At 35.4% G+C, this 21460-nt stretch overlaps 1 protein-coding gene across 1 annotated transcript in view; it reads left to right on the forward strand.

Annotated features, from left to right (window-relative positions):
- LOC149847075 (alpha-soluble NSF attachment protein 2-like) overlaps window positions 1-18824 on the forward strand; it is a 34778-nt gene extending 15954 nt beyond the window's left edge. The window contains exons 6-9 of the mRNA XM_089996787.1: window positions 1678-1837; window positions 1957-2004; window positions 11789-11869; window positions 18550-18824. Of these exons, the coding sequence (XP_089852913.1) occupies window positions 1678-1837; window positions 1957-2004; window positions 11789-11869; window positions 18550-18630 (370 nt within the window). The 3' untranslated portion in view covers window positions 18631-18824. The remainder of the gene's footprint in view (window positions 1-1677; window positions 1838-1956; window positions 2005-11788; window positions 11870-18549) is intronic.
- The last annotated feature ends 2636 nt before the right edge of the window (window positions 18825-21460 follow it).

Below are 21460 nucleotides of genomic sequence, written 5' to 3' on the forward strand. Positions count from 1 at the left end.
AGAGTACCTAGGGACGTTCTCTGGTGGATAATGATGAAGAAAGGTGTTTCTCTCAAGTACATTAGTATAATTAAAGATATGTATGAAGGAGTAGTAACCAATGTCCACACTTGTGGAGGGGTGACAACCAATTTTCCGATAACGGTTGGGTTACATCAAGGATTTGCTTTAAGCCCTTTCCTATTTGCGATAGTGATGGATGAGCTTACGAGATCAATTCAAGAAAATGTACCATGGTGTATGTTGTTTGCTGATGATATTGTTTTGATTGATGAGTCTAGAGCTGGGGTTAATGCTAAGTTAGAATTATGGAGACAGACATTGGAAGCTAGAGGTTTTAAGTTGAGTAAGAGTAAGACTGAATATATGAAATGTCGGTTTAGTAAGCAACGAAGTAGTGATGGGAGTGTAGTGAAGCTTGGTGAGCAAGAAATACCGGTGAATGATTATTTCAAATATTTGGGATCCATCATTCAAAAGTATGGAGAAATTGATGGAGATGTAAATCATAGGATAAAGGTTGGGTGGATGAAATGGAAAAGTGCAACTGGAGTGTTGTGCGATCGTAGAATGCCATTGCGGTTGAAGGAAAAGTTTTATAGGACGACTATTAGACCCGCTTTACTATATGGTACGGAATGTTGGGCTGCCAAGAGACATCATATTCAAAAAATGAGTGTAGCTGAGATGCGGATGCTTAGATGGATGTGTGGAAATACAATAAAAGATAAGATTCGGAACAAGGAGATACGTAAGAAGGTAGGTGTTGCACCCATTGAAAATAAGATGCGAGAGAATCGTTTACGGTGGTTTGGACATATTCGGCGAAGGCCTAATGATGCTCCAGTTAGAAGGTTGGAGAAATGGGAAAATATATTAGTTAAAAGAGGTCGGGGTAGGCCTAGGAAGACTTGGATGGAGATGATAGGAAAGGATATGAATGCTTTGAACCTCACCGAGGACATGGCATTGGATAGAAATGATTGGAGGAAAAGGATTCATGTGGAAGACCCAAAATGAATTTCTTTTTTGGTTCATATCGCTGACCCCAATTGTTTTGGGATGAAGGCGTAGTTGTTGTTGTTGTATATTGGAAATTTTGTTGTTAATTTGCAATCATTCTAACATTAGTAACATTGTATGATAGAATATGTCTTGGAGTTTTTATTTGGATGGAGCTCCTGAGGTGAAAAGGTGTCATTTCTGAAGGGAAGAATGCTCAAAGCTAATTTTCCCCCAAGTAAACCTTATGCATGTGACGTTTACTCTGGCTAGCAATATGATATTGAACTTGTAACAAGTTCTGCTAAAGAAGGCTCTGCCTTTTACCCCATGGTCACGGAGATGATACCTATGAAGGACTGCTTATAAAAGGAGTTTCTGATATCTGAATCGTCTCATGCACATCTATTAGTGCTTATGGGAATTTCAGGTTGGAACACACATAAAATGCTATATCTTGTTTTATGGTGCTAATATGCATGTGAAATTCATTTATAAAATTTCTCAGTGGGTCCTAAAGGCACAAATCATCTGGCTTCTTACAGTAAATAATCTCTCTTTACTTTTGAAGTGCATGAAGTTCAAGTAAAATTGTTAAGCCCATTATTCTTTATTTTGTTAAGGATTTGATGGTGTTAACTGTGTTGTATACTAAGGCACACGGTTCTGTTTCAGGTATCCAAAAGCTATTGAGATTTTTGAATCCATTGCAAGGCAGTCTATGAATAATAATCTTTTGAAGTACAGTGTTAAAGGACTTCTTTTGAATGCTGGCATTTGCCACCTCTGTAAAGGGGATGCAGTGGCAATAAATAATGCATTGGAGCGCTACCAGGTCAAGATTGGCTTTATGTCAATGCGTTGGTTTTCTTTATTTACTGAACATAACAGAATGAAAACAAAAAGACAGGGAAAGTTGAAAGCATCTTGAAGATTTTATTATTGCTTTTGCAGGACTTAGATCCAACCTTTTCTGGAACACGTGAGCATAGATTGTTAACTGTAAGTTAATCGAAATCTGACATTGGTGTATGCTCTATACATTGACAATTTATTCTTGTGTTGTTTAATATTTTTGTACAGAAGGGACCTTGTTTATGCAATATTTGAATCTGTAAATTCGATATGTTGCTGATCTTTAGTTCTTGATCAACATCTGACTGTGCAAAAATGATTCTTTTAGGATGCATAGGATGATGATATCTCAGCTTTGTAATGATATGAAGAGCTCTCACACCTCAGGCTAAACACCACCCAAAATGGGTTCAATCACAAGAGCTACTAAGGGCCAAGAGAATACACTTAAAAAATAAAATATATTAAGGGAGGAATGCACAAAAGATGCATAGCCTCAAGGGACAAGAGGTCCCTATATATTATACACTCAAAGAGGGCATTATGGGCCTATTAGAGCCGTTGGGAAGGCCCCAATGACTCTATGATCACAAAGACCATAATTCCCTTATAAAAAGAAAAAAAAAAAATACCAAAAGGAATCCGTAATGGACATACCCTATTACATGAGTAAAATTACCAAAATACCCCCATAGGGTATTCCTATTACAATGTAGAAAAATATGTACATATATTCACACACACACATATACTATGTCACAGGGATTCGGCTAGCAGGGTGCCGCACCCGCATCGATGCGACGCGGGTGCGGCACCAGATGCGGTCAACCCGACCCTGGGTGCAGTCAACGCACCCATGGTCATTTTGGTCCAATTTTTCAGACTTAAAAAAAAATTTTGCCAAGAAATTTTTTTGCCCTATATGTCACAGGGATTCTCCAACTAGGTGCCGCACCCGCACCTGATGCAGTCAACTTGACCCTGGGTGCAGTCAACGCACCTAGGGTCATTTATGTCCAACTTTTGGACTTTATATATATATATATATTTATATTTTTGCCGCACTCCCGCACTCGGGTTTTTTGGAAGTGCCGCATCCCCGCACCTGCACCCGCACCCGCACCCGCACCTGCACCCATGTGACATATATATATATATATATATATATGTGTGTGTGTGTGTGTGTGTGTGTGTGTGTGTGTGTGTGTGTTACATGAACATATTCTAATGCATCTCCTCAAACCAGAGTTATCGGAAGCTTCTTAGACAAGTGAAAATCTCGCTTCCTGAAAACTCGCTTCGGAAGCGCGATACTCCTCGCTTTCGAAACTTGATGAGAACCTCCATTCCCCCACGCTTCTCCTATGCTTTCCACACGCTTCATTTATTCTTATTATATGTTCTCTTACTCAACTTTTCATGATTTTTATGTGTTTTCTCTGACTCTTCTCACTCACTTCCATGTGCTTTCTCTAAATTGGTAGTCATCATTTTTAGATTTTGTTAAAAATTTAATTCTTACACTAAAAAATCATGAAATTTAATATTAGTCGCTTTTATTTCAGTTTTTATGTGTTTTATTTTGATTCTCATTCAATTCTTATATTTTTTTTATTCCTCGCTTCCCGCTTCCTATATGTTTTAAACTGCATCGCTTCTTGCTTCCGCTTCCCGTATCGTTTCCCGTTTTCGCTTCCTAATCTGACAACCTTGCCTCAAACTCATGGTGTCACAACTGAGAGTTTGCCAAGGAAAATCTTGGAGACGAAGCGCTTTGATGAAGTTCACGAGTTGATACTCAGATGGTACATATGACAATGTAATGATCTTTTTAAAAAATTCTTCTCTAATATAATTGCAATCCATTTCGATGTGTTTGGTTCACTTATGGAATGTGTGATTTCCTACAATGTAGACCACACTTTTGTTGCCATAACATAATTTTGAAGGTTTCGCAATGTGAACACCCAAGTCTTCTAGCAATTGTCTCAACTACACCAACTCAAAGGTTGTAGTGGCCATGATACAATATTCTGTAGATGATAGGGATATTTTTTATTGTTTCTTTTACTTCCATGATGCTAAGGAATCACCTAAAAAAGCGCAAAAACTGGTGGTTAAGGTGTTGATCATTGGCATCTCTCCAATCACAACCTTAATATGTAATAACTTTTAATGAGAAAGAGGATGACAAAAATAAACTATAATTAATAGTATTTTTAATATATCTAACTATCTTCACTACAACACTCATGTGTACTATAGTGGAAGACTGTTGAAATTGACTAGTAGAATGAATAACATGTGCAACGTCAGGAGTAATAGAAAGATAAGAGTTCCAATCATTTATCGGTATGGAGTTGGATCTTGCAGAGGTTCTCCATCATCTTTCTTTATCTTTTGCATTGATGACCTATAGTGTATCAACTCGCTTTTTATCAGTAAGACCGAATCTTTATATTAGTTTGTGATAAAAAATACTCATGAGGTAAATATGTAACTTCAATTATAAGAAAATGACGAAGAAAACCAAGGTTTGTCATATCATAGTTAGCCTTGAGGACATCTTTGATATGACTAACTCCTTGTTTATCACCTCCTTTGCTAATCATGTCACCCATATAGAAAAGTAAAATTATTATAATTGCATCATAAGACTTAACAAACAACGCATTATCACTGTAACAAAATTTAAAACCTAGTTGAACCATCTTGTTGCTAAAACGATCATGCCAAGCCTTAGGGGCTTGCTTCAGACCATACAAGGCCTTGCATAGGCGAAAAACTTTTCCATGTGCCAACCCTAATTTTGAGGGAGGTTCCATATAAACTTTTTCATTACCATTACCATTACCATTACCATTACCATTAAGAAAAATATTTTTATCATCAATTTGAAAAATAGGTCATTTTCTAATAGATGCTATAACAATGAGTGTTCTAACCATAGTTATTCTAGGCTTCTAGCTACCGAGGCAAAAGTTTTCTCATAATCTATTCCATATTCTTAATCATAACTTTTAACCACTAGCCTAGCTTTGTATCTTTCTAATGTTCGATTACTTTTGTAAACCCATCTACACCCTATGGTTTTTTTTCTTATAGGTAATGATGGAGTCTCCAAAGTTTTTTTTATAGGGGCTTCTAATTCATTGTTCATAGCTTCAATTCATTCTTGATGATTCTTAGCCTCATTATAAGAGGATGATTTTATGTATGAATGGATGGCCATAAGACATGTTTTATGCTTAGGTTCAAAGGATTCATAATATACAAATCTACCTATGTCATAGGGACTCTGCTAATCGGGTGAGGTACTCGGTGCAGTCAACATAACCCTGGGTGCGGTCAATTGCACCCATGGTTATATGTGTCAAAATCCATTTTAGACCAAAAAAAATTAAGAAGTGGGGGGGAGGCTATGATTCCATCTCCCTCCTCCCCTGACTTCTCCTCTCCTCCTATTTCGACGACGGTGACCCTCCCCGACCCCTCATCTCCAACTCTGCCGACGGTCGAGACGACCACTGCAAGGTACCTCTCTCTCCTCTTCTTCCTCCTCGACCTCCTCCTTCTCTTCTCTTTCTTCTTCCTCCTTCTCTTCTCCTTCTTCCATCTCCTCCCCCTCCTCTCTCTCCTCTTCTTCCTCCTCCTCTTCTCTTTCTTCTTCTTCCTTCTTCTCCCTCCTCCTCCCCTCGTTGCCGCAAGTACCGAACCCTTGGGTTCGATTGTGCTGAACCCAAGCTTGCTGGGTTCGGCTTTACTGAACCCAAGGGTTTCGCTCTATCGAAACCAGGCTTGTTGGGTTCGACTATGCTGAACCCAAGCCTGCTGGGTTTGGCCCAATCCTGGATTCAGCAGAACCGAACCCAGGCCGAAAATGGTGGGATAAAGGCTTCATGAATTTTATTTTTTTTGGTTTTGCGAAACCTCATATGAATTTTATTTTTGTGTTTTAAGGATGAAAATAACAAATAAAGAAAAATGACTCACAAACAAAAGAAAAGGAATTGCGTCATTCTCATCTCCACATTTAAGTTCTGCTGCTAGTGCAAGTGTTGCTGGTAGCGGTAGTGATAGTGTTGGTTCTCGTTCATCGGCTGCATCATGTGATGATGAGCAACTATGGGCATATGTGGATAAACTTGAAAAAGCTGGACAACGTGGTAGAAATAAGAAATTTTGATGTAAGCTTTGTTAGAGATATTATGTTGGGTCTTCCACGAGAGTTAAGGCTCATTTGTTTAAAACATCAAGACATGACATTTCAGGATATAAAAGAGTTGACGAGGCAATGCAAAAACAATAAAAAAATAAGATAGATATGAGAAGAGGAAAATAATGAGTGATTATTGTGCAATCAATGTACCATTTTCATGCCACCAAGAAGATGCTAAAAAAAAAGAAAAGTGGATGTAGGAGGTAGTGAAAGAGGAACGATACAAACATCATTTAATACATATGGAAGGGATGAGATTGATAGAAAAGTAGGGAGGTATTTTTATTAGTTCACTTCCATTTAATGCATCTAGAAATCTTTATTGGAATGATTTAATTACTTTACTGGCAAATTGTAACTTAAATTATGTACCTTCAAGCTCAGAAAAACTACGAATGACAATTCTTGCATAAAGGAAGGCAAATGTTGAGAGATTGCTAGACATTAATAAATTTTCATGAAAACAAAATGAAGTTCCCATTGTTTATGATAGGTGGACGGATATTCAAAGGCCTCTACTGATTAATTTCATTGCTTCTTTGCTTAATGACCCAGTATTCTTGAAAGCAGTTGATGCATCTGGCCAATATGAAAATGCTGAGTATTTGAAGGAGTTGTTTATAAAAGTAATAAAAAAAGTGGGTCATGAGAAAGTAGTGCAAATCATTACAGACAATGCTGAAGTTTATAAAAGTGCAGTATTGAGTTTTGAGAGTGACTATCTTCATATTTTTGAACTCCTTGTATAGCACACAACTTGAATCTGGCTCTTAAGAGCATCTACAACCCAAAAGAGGAATAAGATTTGCATATATATAGTCACCATATTTTTGCTCTATGCTCATGGATCAAGAAATTAGAAAATGATGCAAAAAAGCATTAAGAATTTTGTTGTCAACCGCCATCATGCTAATGTCATATTTAATAGACATTATTATATAAAATTGTTGAAGGTTGTTGAAACACATTTTGCGTCTATCATTGTGATAATGAAAAGAATTAAGGAAGTCAAAAATGTTTTGGTTAACATGGTAATTGATGATGTTGTAAAGGCCCAAGAAATCAATAAATTCATTATTGATGATGAGTTTTGGGATAGAGTAGTGTACTTCCTTGAGTTTCCACAACCTATTTGGAAAATGTTGAGAGAAGTTGGCAAGGATGAACCCATGCTTCACAAAGTTTATGAAATATGAAATAATATAATTGAAAAAATTCAAGTTGTTGTTTTCAAGCATGAGGAAAGCAATTTATGATTCATAATTTTTTAGTTATATACATTCAATTTTAGTGAAAAGATGGGATAAATGCAACACTCCTTTGCATTGCATGACGCATTCTCTCAATCCCAAATATTATGCAAATAAGTCGCAGGAATGATGTGTTGGTCATGTCCATCCAAATCTAGATGCAGAGCTATCACGACATAGGAATATGTGTATGCAAGACTTTATTGAGAACAACATATTATAAAGCAAGCTATACAAGAGTTTGAAAAATTTTCCTTTTAGAGGTTATATGGACATGCATTACCAGCGAGAGAGGAGGAGGATATAGATCCTATCACACGATGGCCAATATATGGATCATAAACACCTCTTCTCCAACGTCTTGCATTGAGATTGCTATCTCAGCCTGCTACATCATCATGTTGTGAAAGAATTTGGATCACATATGCTCAAATCCACAACACGAAGAGAAATAAACTCACCAGCAAACATTCCAAGGATTTAATTTTCGTTCATTTCAATATTTAATTATTTTCGCAAACCGATAAGGAATACATGTACTAATTTTTCTCTTAATTATTTGATTATTTCTTAGTTTCTTCATTTAAATATGTAAGTATTTAACATTTTTAAATTTTAGTTGTAATGCAGATAAGGAGTATCCAAATTTTGGAATATAAACCCAAAGGAGTGTAACTTAGAGGGGGAGCATGATTTCAACACTATAAACATAGACTTATCTGAGCTTACTCTTCCTTCTTATGGTGAATTTGATGATGAAACAAAAAATTATTAGGATCATTACCTCATTGTCATATACATTGTTTAAAATATACTTTTGGTATGCAATTATGTATTGTTTGCTTTTTTTATTAGTATAATTTACTTCTTTTCTGCCTAATTTGTTTGATTGTTTCCTGTTTTCTTAATTCACTTAGCATACTCATAATATATTTAGGTTGATTTAATTGTGGTGTTTATTATTGATGAGGAATAACAATTGTAAATTGTTAATTTGATTTATTGCATGATGAATTGATGATATGATAATTGTTTTTATTTCATTAGGGTTAACTATTAACTTAAAATTGTTAGAAATATATATATATATATATATATATATATATATATATATATATATATATATATATATATATATATATATATATGCCTTCCCGCACCCAAGTTTTTTTAAAGTGCCACATCGTCGCACCCTCACCTGCACTTATGTGACAGAGAAATCTACTAGGTGCTTTAGAGATAGATGATTCTTGGTACGACGAGTATAGACTTGTATTTCATTGTGTGGTTCAATTATATCATCTTGAATATCATTGTCATTCTCATGTGCATTATGTGTATTATCATTGTCACTCATGCACATTATGAATATCAACATCATTATTCTCATGCATATCACTATCAAGATTATCATTAACATTATCATGCTTATTATCTAGCTAAAAAGGAAAGAGTACTCATAATGCTTCTTCGACTCAATCTTATCAAATCTATTTTTTTTTCTAAAGTAACATTTCTCGAAACATAAAGTTTATCTGATAACATCTATATCTTTTTATTTTTATTTTCGGCATATCCCAAAAATACACAAGGAATAACTTTTGTAAAAAGTTTATCATTTTTGTTGGTAAGGACCAAACATTTACCATAAAAAATTCTTAATCTTTTGTAATCGGGAGGAGTTTTAAACAAATTTTTTATAGGAGAAATGCTTTTAAGAATGGTTGAAGGCATTCTATTAATCAAATAAACCATTGTAAGGGCGGATTTAGCCCAATTTTTTTGGAACATTCTTGGATATGAGAAGAGTCCTAATGGTTTCAATAATAGCCCGATGTTTTCTTTCGGCTAAACCATTTTCTAGGCAAGATCTTTGATGTATAATTCCATGATGATTAATATAGTTTTTTTTAAAATATTTGATAAAAAATCACCTTTGGAATTGGATATGAAAATCTTAATGTTTGCTTTAAATTGATTTTTAACATAGTTGTGAAATTTTTGAAAATGATTAAATACTTCAGATTTGAGTCTAAAAAAATATATCCATCTATGTCTACTATAATCATATACAAATATTACATAATATGATACTCCTCCTTTATTCATAACCGTTGTTGGTCCATATACAACTGAATGTATTAATTCAAATGGTTATTTAGAGACAAAATATCTAGACCCAAAAGATGAAGATTTTATTTTTCCAAAAATATAATCTTTACAAACAAAATGCTTTTCATTATAATTTTCAAGAAATGAAAACAAGTACAATTTTGGCATACTTAGATGTCCTAATCTCCTATGCCAATTTTTTATGTATTTCTTTTCAACAAAATTACAAAAACTTTATTTGATAACTCTAGATTGTCCATGAAGTAGAGATCCTCACTTCTATGATCACGCTCAATCGGCTTCCCGGACCGGAGATCTTGCACCAAAGAATCACTAGATGAAAAAGAGATCCTACATCTATAATCGAAAATTTGAGAAACAAATAGGATGTTCAACTTCAATTTTGGTACTCTTTAACGTTTGACACAATTTTGAATATTTTTGGGAGAATCTTTTAATGTTCCAAAACTTTTGATTTTTAAGAAGGTCCCATTAGCGGTTAAAACATAAGAATCATTGGGGTTAATATGACATTTGGATAATATAGACTCATTGAGACTTATATAGAAAGATGTACCGGAATCAAGAATCCAATAAGTCTTTTCGTGATCAACGCAAGTAGATACCGCCGCACCGAAGAAACAAGAGTCTTGGTTCTTGAGTAGTGGTTGTAGTGATTCTATTAGTTGAGCAAGTGACATTGATCAAATACTTTTAGAGCTTTCATGTACACCACTTTTCTCAAATGATGCCCCCCCAGAAGCCATTGTCTTTTCTTCTCTTCTATCTTCTTTCCTCCTCTCTGGGCAAAAAGGCTTGATGTGGCCCGACTCATTGCAAAAGTGACATGATTTTCTTTTTGCATTCAGTCATTGAAACTTCTTTCAAAATGTGGGGGCTTTGTAGGTCCTTGTGTAATTCCCAGGTCTTGACATAGCAAAAATGAAATCTTTATCTTTAGAAGAGGTGGGTTTCTTTAACCTATTTTCTTCCATAGTTAGTTCTTCTAGAGTTTCAATTATGGAAAGAACACCTCTTCTATGAAAGAGAGCGGATTTAGTTTCCTCAAATTCAGGTATAAGTCCATTTACAAATTGATAAAAATGCTCCGTTTTGATTTGTTTTTCGCGGAGCTCAATGTCCATAAGACACTGCCATCTCGGCTCTAAGAGGGCTAACTCATCTCAAAGGAGAGATATAGCATTATAATATTGTCTTATGCTCATATCTCATTGGGTCATGATTCTCACTTTATTTTGGAGGTTATATACATGCACAATATCCTTTAAGGAGTACATATCTTAGAGATATTTCTAAGCATCACTAACAAAATCAAACTTTGCCAAGGTAGAACACTTCTGTATATTCACGCTATTAATGAGCTACACTATAATCTTGGAATGACCCATCTTCCATTCCTTCAATCTTTTCTCGTAATCAGTAGCGACCTCATATCTTTGAAACACCACTTCTTTTTCATTGAACAAGTTTTGGCTCCTTCTTAGTGCCATCTACCAAACCTCATAGACCTTTGCTTCAAATTTGATGTTTCACAATTGACACCCACATCACATAATTGATATCATTAGTCTCACGAGAATGGTACCAATGGTCTCTCGATCCTCTTCCATAGTAACCAAGATGAAGAAAAGAGAGAGAGAGAGGGAAAAATTGAGGAAAGGAGGTAAAAGAATTAAACCTCTTTTGAACACCATGAGCCCACGATCTACGAACTCACGTCTATAAGATTCAGTATTCCAAAGCTCTGATACCATGTAATGATATGATGAACTCTCACACCTCATGCAAGAGGCTAAACACAACCCAAAATAGGTTCAATCACAAGAGTCACTGAGGGCCACTTAAAAAATAAAATATATTAAGGGAGGAATGCACTAAAGATGCATAGCCTCAAGGGGAACAAGCGGTCCCTATTTATACATCAAAGAGAGGGCATTATGGGCCCATTAGATCTGTTGGGAAGGCCCGAACGACTCTATGGTCATAAAGACCATAATGCCCTTATAAAAAATAAAAGATAAAAATACAAGAAATAAATAGAAAAGACTGTTCTGTACCTAATGGACAGACCCTATTATATGAGTAAAATTTCCAAAATACTCTTAGATGGTGTTTCCTATTACAATGTAGAAAAAAATGTATATATATTCACATATACATACATGTAATATGTACTCACGTATATATATGTAAATACTCACGTGTGTGTGTGTGTATATATATATACATGTTACATGAACATATTTTAACAAGCTTACACCAGTTTGCCTCTTGATGATATCATAAGATTGTGATGACTCATCTAAATATATTGTTGTTGATTTGTCAGGATTTAGCATCTGCTATTGATGAGGAAGATATTGAGAAGTTCACAGCAGCTGTTAGGGAATATGATGCTATGACTAGGCTGGTATGTATTTATTTGCATATAATCATATAGCATTTTGGTTTTTCTTAACAAAATTTTTTCTGCTTTTTTTTTTTTGCATAATTACCTCCCCCCTCCCCCCCTCTCTATATATATAGAACGGCCCGTTATGAACAGATTGCACATGCATGCAGGCGCACAGATACACACCCTCTCTAACTTAAAAAATTATCTTACAAACATGAGGACTTTAGAGTTTTGATTAGTCCTCTCTCTCTCTCTTATATATATATATATATATATATATATATATATATATATATATATATATATATATATATATATATAGAGAGAGAGAGAGAGAGAGAGAGAGAGAGAGAGAGAGAGAGAGAGAGAGAGAGAGAGAATGGGGATTGTGCTGCCCCCTTTTTTCGTTAGGTCACGTTAGGACCCTCCAAAAATCATAGTTTTAGGTGTTTTATGCTAGATCTGAACTGTTGGATGTGTTTATCATTGATTATTCAATAGAAAACATATTTTTTGATTAAACATTTTTATGCTTAGATGTGTATTTTAAAGAGGTACAAAAATCAATGGTTGATAACTTGATATTGCACTAAAATTTGATGATAAAATATTCACATTTTTCCATCAAAACAAAGCTGGTTTCTTAATAAATAAACAATGATAAGCACATCTAAGTTCTAACGGTTCAACCTAAAACTAAGATTTTTTGAGGGTCCTAATGTTACCTATCGAGAAAAGGGGCAGCACAATCCCCATTCTCATATATACATAGTTCATGGAATGGACAATACTGAATTTTTAATTTTCAAGGCATGTTTGGTAAATCTGACCCCACCATATCTATGGTACCCGGACACTCCATTTTGCCCTCCATACCCGTGTCAACACACGTCGACACTTGGACACCATTTTACCCTCTGTACATGCAAGTTTGTATTTAATTTATAATTATATTTTCAGTTTATAACTTTATATTTTTAGTATATAATATATATTTTAGATATATCATATATATTTAGATTATTTCAGTTTATTTTGAATATATATATATATATATATATATATATATATATATAATCTGTGTCCCTGTACCCACATTTTTTAGAATTGTCGTGTCGTACCCTCCATACCCGTGCCCAGGTGACATAGCACCAGATGTGTTTAGCATGATCCATTTGCTAGGAATTGACTATCGGATCATGTTTTCTCAATGAAAAACTGATTTTATAAATTTTAAATTTATGAAAATTCTGAATCATCAAGTTTCAAAGCCTTATAAACCCCTTTCACATGCCATAATCGGATGACCCAAAAGCTATTATTTACTAAACAGGCCATGTACATCACATCTGTTAGGTTAGATTAGAAAAAAGTACTAAAAAAGTGAATGGGTCACAAAAGAGAGAGAATGACATCAAAGGTTGGTTTTTTAATGAAGAGATTATCTTTTATTTATTCCACGAATAAATAATACAACAGAGAATGAATGGTGACAAAAGCAGCAAACTTTAGAAATATTGAAGAAAAGGTTGATGACAGTAACCACTTACACAACTCCAACCAGTGTGCATGCCAATTATCCATAGGCAAGAAGAAACCATGAAAATCTGAAGCTAATTAGTGATATAAACAGAGCCCACCAAGCCACCTGGATAAACCAGCTAAGGAAGGGCGATCACAAGGCCCATGCGCTGTGTAGCTGTCAACAAAAGATGAATTGAATGGTAGGCTACAATAACTATAATAAACATGAAAAATGATCTTCCCAGCACCTCTGAAAGAGTGGCACCATCTTCAGTTCTTGACCATGTGTTCTAGTCACACCCAACTCAAAATAGCAGATTGACATGGTCTAGTGTTTGTCGCAGTCCAAAGCCTCAGCAGATTGCCAAGTTATGAAACTGATGGTGAAGAAATTTGTGTCAAAGTTATGATGACAACAGAGAGTGCAACAGAAAGAATCAAAATATTATTGAGCTAGTTATCCAAAAGATCTCTTCTCCTGTTTCCGCAACAATTGTCATGCTCTTCAAGCTCCGGTTGTTAAAATAAAGTCCTGTCCACAAAGAACCTATCATTGTAGCGAAAAACCTCTAGCACCTGAAGAACCTTTGCAGTAAGCCGATCATGCTGAACCTTGACACAGGCAGTCACATTGCAGTAAGATTAAAAGGCTACAGCACCCTGATTCCAAACCATGTTCCAGATTAATAAGCTTTAACAAAGGGGCCGATGCTTGTGACAAAACAGCTAGCTAGATAGCAGCAGAGTATTCCCTATATAACCGGAATTCCCTAAGAAATGCTTTTGACCCTGAACTGGAATGTGTAGCACTCAGCACTGTAGTGTCTAATGACAAACTCATTTTCCAAACATCTAAAATGAAAAGGCTGATGGGTTGAGCATGATAAAGATACCTTGAAAAAAAAAATCATTGCCTTGAGCAGGGATAGTTGAATTAGTCCTCTTTCAACAAGAACTAAGGGGAATATTTTCAACCAAATTCAAGAAATGACAATATAATTATGATACTCCATTTAGTTTCAACAATGTGATAAAGCACAAAAGTTCTAAATTACCTCAGACATGAAGAAACTCCAATAGGGAGAGTATGGGTTATTAGTGTGCATCTAGGAGACAGCATTATATATAAAAAAAGGTCTTTGAACCATAGAGAAATACTATACCAGCCATCACATTGCTGAATAAAAAACAACCAACAACATGAAAACAATAAAAATGAAAACTTGATCTACAGAAAGAATGAATCCATCCATGGAAAGTGAAAAAAGAAAAGGTATACACAGAAGTAGGGGCATTCAAATCCATTAAAGAATTTGAAGAAAAAATTGTAGAATCATCTCCATGAAGAATATAGTCAGACCATTCATAAAGAGAAACCATGTATGTTTGATTAAAGGTTTATTATATCAAGGTAATCAAACAACCATGCCAAAGAAACTATATGATTTGCTATAAAAATTTCAAGATTACATATGGATAACAAATAAAATTTCTAAGAGTCTATTACCCCACTCAAAAAAGGGTCAGAAGAAATTGAAGCGCAAAGATTTTCTAAAAAGAAAAAGAAAGAATAAAGATGGAAACATGTTTCTGTGTTGTCAAAATACGGTGGAGCTGAAATACAGACCCACATCGAAATAACTACCAAAAAGAAAAAACATCACATACATCATCTAAAATAGAAAGTCACTCCCAAGATTTCCCTCTGAACCCAAAAAAAAAGATGCAAATACACAATACTGTCCTGAAAAAACACAAAATCACAGAAAAATCAGTATAAAAAAAGAAACATAAAAGCAAAACCTAGGCAACATCCTAATTATGATATCAACTTCATGGTTTCTCCCAGAGTTACCGGAAGCTTCTTAGATAGGTGGGAAGCCTGCTTCCCTGAAACTCGCTTCGGAAGCGTGATACTCCTCGCTTCCAAAACTTGATGAGCACCTCGATTCCCCCACACTTCCTATGCTTTTCACACACTTCATATATTCTTATATATTTTCTTACTCAACTTTTCATGTTTTTTATGTGTTTACTCTCTCTTTTCACTCACTTCCATGTGCTTTCTCTAAATTGGTAGTCATCATTTTTTGATTTTGTTAAAAATTTAATTCTTACACTAAAAAATCATGAAATTTAATATTAGTCACTTTTATTTTAGTTTTTGTTTGTGTTTTATTTTGATTCCCATTCAATTATTATATATATATTTTTTCCTTGCTTTCTGCTTCCTATACATTTTAACATGCATTGCTTCTTGCTTCCGCTTCCCGTATTGTTTCCCGTATTGTTTCCCGCTTCTGCTTCCTAGTCTAGCAACCTTGGTTTCCCCTAAACCAAAAAAGAAAATGCAAATACACAATGTTTCGAAAACCAAAATGCTACTAATTAGTAAACACCAAACTAGAAAGATGGTCAAAAGTCTTTCTTTTGCTCCACCGTTGAATTCAAGTAGATTTTATTTTCAAATATACACGGGAATTGTCACTGTGTGGTTCAACATCAATGCCTTGATTTGTGAATAATACACTAATGACAAAAAAAAGAAACAAAATTCCCCCATAAAACTCAACATATAATAAATACCCATACATTCGAAGGAGAAGAATTCTAGAGAGAAAGAAAGGGAGGAACATGAGCGGTGAGCCATGAAGAATGCATCATCGACAAAAGAAAAAGGAAGAAAGAATTCTGCTGTGTAACAGACAAAAATAGATATCCATAGATTCCATACATGCAAAAGAGAAAAAGAAAGGGAGGGAGCTGACCTATGGAGGCCACCTTGCGTTCCTTCTCCATTGTTTGCTTCCTGCTACTTTGGCAGACGTGGGGAGGGAGAGTAGAGGGGGACTCCTTATTTCTCTGGATAGAGAAGAGACCCTAGAACAAGAAAAAAAACACTACTTTTCAAATTGACATAAAAGACGAAATTTTTTGGAAATTGACAATAAAAACCTAAAAACACACTGTCATTTTGTAAAAAGTTGTGTGACGGGTATTTTTATAAATACAAAAGTTCAGACAATTTTATTAATGACATTCAACCCTCAATGATTCCTATGGTATTATTAATTTGTTCGAATGAGAAATTTTTTCTCCATTGATGCCGTTGATCTCTCTCTCTCTCTCTCTCTCTCTATATATATATATATATATATATATATATATATATATATATATAAAGGGGGACCTTCTAACAAAAAAAGTCCAAAATCTACAACCGATGATAATCGAAGGCGTTCCTTTTCCAATGATCAAGTTTTTCATCTATCGGACTTTACATGTTGGATTTTTCCGTTCATTTAGTGAGCAACATGTTTTGAATTATGAATTTTCGATGTTTAGATGCATTTTTGAAAGCGCTAAAAATCAACAATCCACAATACTTGCATTGTGAGCTGTCAATTTTTTACGTTTAAAAAACATGCCTATATGTTGTAAAGTCTTTGTGTAAAGCATATTTCTTACTAAATAAATTATAAAGAACAAATATATGAGGTCCAATTGATGAGATGCTCAAGCATTGGAGAAGGGGAGCCATCCCATCATTGATGGTTGTAGATTTTGGACATTCCTTTGGTTAGACGGTCTCCCTTCTCTATGTATATATATATATATATCATCGATATCGTTGATATATTGAAAATATCGTGATATTATCAGCTATTTCAAGGTAGTTGATAATATCGAAAATATAACGTGATATTTTCAAAATATCACCAGAGACAATATCATGATATTTTTTGGAATTTTTTTTTATTTTAAGTTTGCATTTCCTATTTTTTGTTTCTTTTATATTTTAAAACATGTTTCTTTATATTTTTGAAAGAAAAATAGTGCAAAACTTATTATTTTCTTATTTTTTTGTTGTTATTTATATTTTTTTCAATTTCTTAAACTCTTGAGATATTCCTAAGATATTCTCGAGATTTATCAACTTTTGAAAATCTTTCCGAGAAATACCCTCAGAGAAATTACCTTTAACAATACTAGTGACTATATATTATATAGAGTGAGTGGTAGCTGTGCAAACCCTTAGCTGCGCAGCTACCGACGAAATGCCTGTGGCCGTCCATCATAGGGCATGATGGACGGCCATAAAAAAACTTGAAACTGGGAAAACACAGACTATTTGCGTGTTTTCCCCCTTTAGTGGCAGTTTTTGACTGCCACTAAAAACACTAAAATGCACAAATAGTGCATTTTAGCATTTTTGTGCTGGCCATCCATCAAGCCTCGTGATGGACGGCCAGTGCAATTGCACAGGTAGCTTTTCTCTCTCTCTCTCTCTCTCTATCTATCTATCTATATATATATAAGAGAGAGAGAGATTGCTAAATGAAATATGCTCAATGAAACGTGCTAAATGGGTTTCGAGTTTTTTTTTTGTTTTTTTTTAAATTTGACCATAAAAATGTGATCTACATACTTGATTTTATAGGGATCAGCTCTTGGAACATTCAATTACTTCATATGTGTAGGTCTTATAAGGTTTGAAAAATCGACCGCATAAAATCTTAGTAAATTATTGAGGCTTCAAATATCAAATTTTCATTGTAAAAACCATGACTCAAGTGTCAACTCCTAGTAAATTGACTGTGCTGAACACATCTATGGGGTCAGAATTGCGAAAAATGGACCAAAATTCCTGAAAAGCCATTTAGCATGTTGTGTTTAGCATGTTTGCATCACTCACTCACTCTCTCTATATATGTGTCATGGAAATATGGTTTATTTTTTAAAATAATGTACTCTAGCAGAAAGTCATAGGTTTGAGCTTTTAATGAACCTGACCCATAGATATGTTCAAGATAGTTTGTTTATGAGGAATCACACTGTATTAAGTGTTTTTTTGCATAAACATGTTATTTTCAACCATGAATGTTTGGTGCACTGACTGTTGATTTTTAGATCTCTTAAAAAACGTGCTTACACATCACAGTCAAATGATGCAAAATGTATTTTTTACTAAATAAACAATGGTGATCATATCTATGGGGCTTAATCTATAAACAAGAAAATGTTAAAATTGTGGTGGTTTCTACTATAGAGTACAGAATTAACGAGAATTGCTCATATTTTACACAAACACACATGCACAAGCCTTTTTCTCTTGGATAGATATATCCGATAGACTGCTCAAATGCTGATTGGCATTCTTCTTTGCATAGGATCCTTGGAAAACATCACTTCTGTTGAAGGCAAAGAACACTCTGAAAGAAAAGGAATTGGAGGAGGATGATCTTACTTGATTTATTTCATGGATTTGGTTTGTGTCATATAGCGCAATGTTGCCCTCAGCTGGTTTTTGAGGCTAGGCTCTGTCCAGAGTTTTGAAATTGATGTGTACCTGATTGGATATGCTTTTAAGAGGCGTGGGCTTGGGTTTGATTTCCTGAATATATACCTCAACTCTGTTCATAAGATGAATGCCTTGTTTGCTTTTTGTGCCTCTTCTTGCAAATTAGGGATGCCCATGGCTCCCGAGTTTGAGGCTTTATATAACTGTTTAAGGGTTCTCTTTGGAAACTGCCTCTTGGGGATGAACAATTGGATTCCATAATGGTCATGGATTTAGCAAATCCTCAGTGACGTTTGGGAACAGTCTTTAGAATCTGTCACAGGGGGCGATGTGGCACTTTAAAAAAACTTGGGTATGGGGCTGAGTGTGTGTGTGTGTGTATATATATATATATATATATAAAGGCTCAGTAGGCCTGACCTGCCCTTGACCCATTCTGCCCGACCCACCCTGTCCCGCCCCGCCCCACAGCGTCGGGCCCCATCCCCCTCTCTCTCACTCGGCGGTGGCAGAGGTGGTCCTCTCATTCTCCCTGATTGAGGGAAAAACTCTATCTTCCCCTCTCTTGTTGTTCCTCATTGAGGGGAGAAAGGGGAAGACTCTCTCTCTTCTCTCTCATTCTTCTTGATTGAGGGGAGAGAGGAGAAGACACACTCTCTCTTCCCTTTTTTCTCGTTCTTTCAATTGAGGGGAGAGGGAAAGTCTCTCTCTCTCTCTTTCCTCCGATTGAGGGGGGAGAGAGGGAAAGTCTCTCTGCCTAATGAGCTTGGGCTCAGCTTGGTTCATTGTGCGAGCTGGGCTGGGTTAGGCTTGGTACTTGACACGAGTTTGAACCCGACTCGTGACCAAGTCCATTTTAAATAAAGATAACTCTAAGTGCAAGTTGACTGCACCCAGGGTTTATTGACAGCACCCAGGCTCCTTACCTGCATTGCGGGTACAACGACCTATTTGACGAGTCCATGTGATATAGTTTAGATTCACTAGGGATTTCCCACTTCGATGGTCTCTGTCGTTTGGGATGCAGTTTTTATCATCATAAATGAACTAAAAAGGTCATCTGAAAATCACATTTGTGACCATCGGAAGTGACACTGGTGTGGTATTTGGTAATTACCACCTTACCTTGGTAGCTAAAATGAGAAATTGAAACTGGCAAATGTCATGCCAGTACCTATTTCCCCCATTTTCCTTGCTTCTAAACAGTTTTGGAAGCAGGGATTCCACACTTACCACTCCGGTGACCTCGGATGGTCACTTTTCAAAAAGAGCCTAAGATTACTCCCTTGTTATGTTGGTAACATATCCTTGCTAAGTTTCACAAAACATTTGCTTGATTTTTTGAGAGGCTTAAATATGTTTTTTCAGCTTTATTGCATGAACAGTGATAGCAGGCAGGGGTCAACTTTGTTCAAATTTCTGCCAAACCCATTTTATGAGCCTTCACGAAAGCACTATCATCAACCAGTTATGAACATGGTCAGTCAACTACAGACCAAGTTTTGGCCCTTACAAGATTGGGCCTATCCTAGTTTGTCTTCAAACTAAGGGGGTGTTTGGTGTTCAAAACATTGTCTTGGGAACATCATCATCATGATCACGCCTTATCTCAATTACATGGAGTGGGCTTTGTGAATCCTATTTTTCTATTCTTGTCTATTTAGAGCTGCAATTTCGATTGCTCTACAATCCATGTCACCTCTGATTGCCATCTTACAAGTCTTCAGCTCTTTCTTTTTTCCTGGTTCTTTCTATTTGTATCATATCAACTTTTTTCACAAGAGCCATAATAGGTCTTTGTGCAATATGTTAAAAATCACCTTAAATTGATTTTCATTGATTTTATGTTTTTTTATTGGTTTCTCTACTACTACTACTACTACTACCACTACTACCACTACTACCACCACTACCACTACTACTAACAACTACTACTAACAACTAACAACTATAAGGTACTATGCTTATAGCCAGTCAAGCTGCCCTGGTACTTTTTGGTTGGTTGTTGTTGTTGTTGTTGTTGCAACAACAACAACAACAACAACAAACAACTAACAACTAACAACTATAAGGTACTATGCTTATAGTCAGTCAAGCTGCCCTGGTACTTTTTTATTGCGGAGTCATACATTCTTTTATATCTATCAATTTTGCTAAACAACTTAGAGTAACCACTGAATCATTGAATCAAGAACTAGTAGTGTATAATCCTATAGGATTGAATGAGATATATGTAAATTATATGCTAGACATAGAAGTCATAATAGGAGAACATAATTTGCTTGCAAATATAATCCTACTCAACATGACAGAATATGATGTCATATTGGATATAGATTGGCTCTTTGAACATTATGCTAGAGTCCTATGTAGGGAAGGAAACATAATTTTATCCTGACGCGGTGTACTGGAGGTCGAATTCTGACTTTCGAGACCTGTGATAAAGAAAAGAGTAATCTCAGCTCTTAAGGCCCAAAAATATCTACGAAGAGGAGATGTGGCTTTCCTAGTCAGTATGACAGGAGGGGAAGCCAAACTCGTTTCGATCAAGAAACTAGAAATTGTTCATGATTTTTTTGATGTATTTTCAGAGGAACTTCCTAGATTACCTCCACAATGGAAAGTGAAACTCGGGATCGAGTTGGTGTCTAGTACAAGGATAATTTCTAGGGCACCCTACAGGATGGCACCAATGAAACTGGAGGAGTTAAAGAAGTACCTACAATAATTAATGGAGTGTGGTTTTGTGTGACCAAGCATATCTCCTTGGGGAGCAAAAG

The sequence above is a fragment of the Nuphar pumila genome, chromosome 2 (genome assembly GCF_984573655.1).
Source record: "Nuphar pumila chromosome 2, dmNupPumi1.hap1.1, whole genome shotgun sequence".
Lineage (NCBI taxonomy): Eukaryota > Viridiplantae > Streptophyta > Magnoliopsida > Nymphaeales > Nymphaeaceae > Nuphar > Nuphar pumila.